Below are 2,534 nucleotides of genomic sequence, written 5' to 3'. Positions count from 1 at the left end.
AAAACATGAAATATATCCTAAGAATTCAATTCTCAAACAAAATATAGTAAAGAAATAGTTTCCATATAATGTGTAATGTAAGCTTCAAGTAGAAATAACCTTAAAAGAAACAATTTCAAGGTTTTCGTAAAACATTAACATAACCATATATAATGAAGTCTTAGAATACAATCATGCTAACAAAACTCTTATGGTTCGGATGTCGGATGTACTCTCTTACAAAGATAGACATGTCACCCAAATCTAAAAGCAATTACATGCTTCAAAATAGTAAGTCAAGATCAAGAATGAAAGAACAAATAACCGTCCAAGAGGTACTGCCTATATGCCGATATTTGCTGCATAGAGTAGATGCTATGATCCATGTCGAACATCATATTCTCAGACAACCCCATCTGCGGCATGGAATTTGTGGGATGGGTGTTAAACATCATCGTATTCTTGGATACCGACATGTCTTGCATGGTAGGAACAGTCCCCATCTTCTGATATGAAGTTGAAGGATCAGTGTTATTCTTGAACATCCCATGAGCTGGATCACAATGAATTGGGTCCTGAAATTGAGTATTGTGGTGCAGGAGCTCACTGCTGGATGCCTTTCCACTTCCAAATTCTGGATATCCGCTATTCTCCATATTCATCATCATCATCGGGTTCAAATCAGATTCAACCACTCCACTACTTGTATCGGGAAAATCCAAATCATATAAGAACATTTCAATGCCTTGAAAGGCTTGCTCAGCTATAGGCAAACCCGGGATATGAGAGGAGTTCACAGGAGTCTTACTCATCAAGCCCGCTTCTCCCTTCTTCAAATCAATCAGACTCATCACATGTTCAAGTTTCCTGTCCAATTGATCATTTATTTCCATCAGATTTTCATAGGAAAGCCCATCCAGTTCCAATCCAGTCTCAGAAGTCTGCCCTTTGGTTTCGCCATTTTTTTCCCGCAGCTTTTGCAGCTCAAGTTCGGCCTTCCTCTTTCTGCTTTCAAGAATGTCAGATAAATCCATCGTCCTCTTTCCATGGTCTTCTTTCATGTACTTGTTCACTATACGTTGAACTTCATAGTGATTTTCAGGCCAAACATCAGGCTGAGAAGAATAGGTGCCATTGCCATTCTGATCACAATGCATGATCATACACGCTTCAACATCACATAGAGTTGACAACTCCTGGAGCTTTTTCTTCAAGCCCTTTTGCCTATTTCGGAAAGTTCTGCATCGAAGTTTCTCATTAGCGATCAACTCCATTTTTAACTTGCCACGACCCATTCTGAAGAAGAAGAAGAAGAAGAAAGATTGATCAAAATTCAATCACTGGGTATGTGGAGCAACAGAAGAAAAAGGGGTCAGATCGATCAAGAACAGCGCTTCTCCTCTAATGTCCACCTGTGCTATTTATAGAAAACCTAAGCTATGGAAACCAGATTTAGAAACCAAATATAAAATACCCATAAAAATAAATAAAAAATAAAAATAAAAATAAAAAGTGAATGATCAGTTACTAATTATGATTACGAATTTAAGATTCGAATATTTTTTTGACGTTGCTAAAAACGCAAGCTAAAAACGTTGGGAAAAGTATAGCATTGGAGTGATTGAGATCAAAACGGACGCAGCTTTCATCTTCTCCGGCACCGCTCGGATGGGAAGGATCTTGCTATTCCCAAAAGGCTTCCTCTTCTATTATTCATCTGTGCCTGCTATGAGACGTGCCTGTGGCTTTGGTGAAGGATAAACGGAGAAAGTCCCAACCTCATGGGATTTCTACAAACGGCGTCGTTGGGAGCCTCTTTGAAACGCGTCGTTTCGGTTTCACCGTTTGGCCCCGTTGGTCGATTGATCAAGTTTTGTGCGTGGCTTGATCCTAGGCGGAACGGACCATGGAAACCCTAGACGCAACTTCTTCTTGTTCTTCTTCTGCTTCAAATCTCCAAAGCCCTAGCTCCAAAATCTCCACAACCACCACCTTCTGTCATCCGCCTATGGAGACCAGCCGCGCAGCGAAACCTCCGAAACCAGTGGTCGAAATTAGCTTCCTACAGACAACAATGGACTTCTACTGCCTCAAAGGGAAGTCACATGCCACAGATCTTGTCAATTCCTTTCTCTCTCAAAGGCAATTACAAACGTTTTGCTTCAACTTATGGTTCTTTGAATTTTATGGTCCGTTTGGTTACTGAGGAAACGCGGGAAAAGACGAGAGATGCAGTTGAGAAATGCAATCTCAAAATGTTTGATTCTTTGCCTATTTTTGTGATTTTCATTTTAATTGTCTCAAACCGAAGCAATATGCCAAGGAAGTTTGAAAATATCATAGTTTAATTTTCCTGAAATTTCTCAGCAGCCAAACAGAGGATAAAGGTTTGAGAGTCTTAATGCGCTCATTGCGATTACTTTTTGGCTCAGATATATGCCTGCCATGGAGTTGGGTGTTCTGAGTGATATGCCCAATATTAGAAAGAAAGCTTGCATGAAATTATTAAAGCAGCAGGTACTTCTACATTATGTTTTTGGCTTTGTGTGGATGAT

At 39.9% G+C, this 2,534-nt stretch overlaps 1 protein-coding gene across 1 annotated transcript; it reads right to left on the bottom strand.

The window, feature by feature from the left end:
* Positions 1-249: 249 nt before the first annotated feature.
* LOC104882390 (agamous-like MADS-box protein AGL1) lies at positions 250-2,285 on the bottom strand. Its single transcript, XM_010665541.3, has one exon. It carries the CDS (start codon positions 1,272-1,274, stop codon positions 282-284), a length of 993 nt encoding a protein of 330 aa, XP_010663843.2. The 5' UTR covers positions 1,275-2,285; the 3' UTR covers positions 250-281.
* Between the last annotated feature and the right edge of the window lie 249 nt (positions 2,286-2,534).

This window comes from Vitis vinifera, chromosome 17, assembly GCF_030704535.1.
Source record: "Vitis vinifera cultivar Pinot Noir 40024 chromosome 17, ASM3070453v1".
Classification (NCBI taxonomy): domain Eukaryota; kingdom Viridiplantae; phylum Streptophyta; class Magnoliopsida; order Vitales; family Vitaceae; genus Vitis; species Vitis vinifera.
This window is presented reverse-complemented; position numbering and strand designations above follow the sequence as displayed.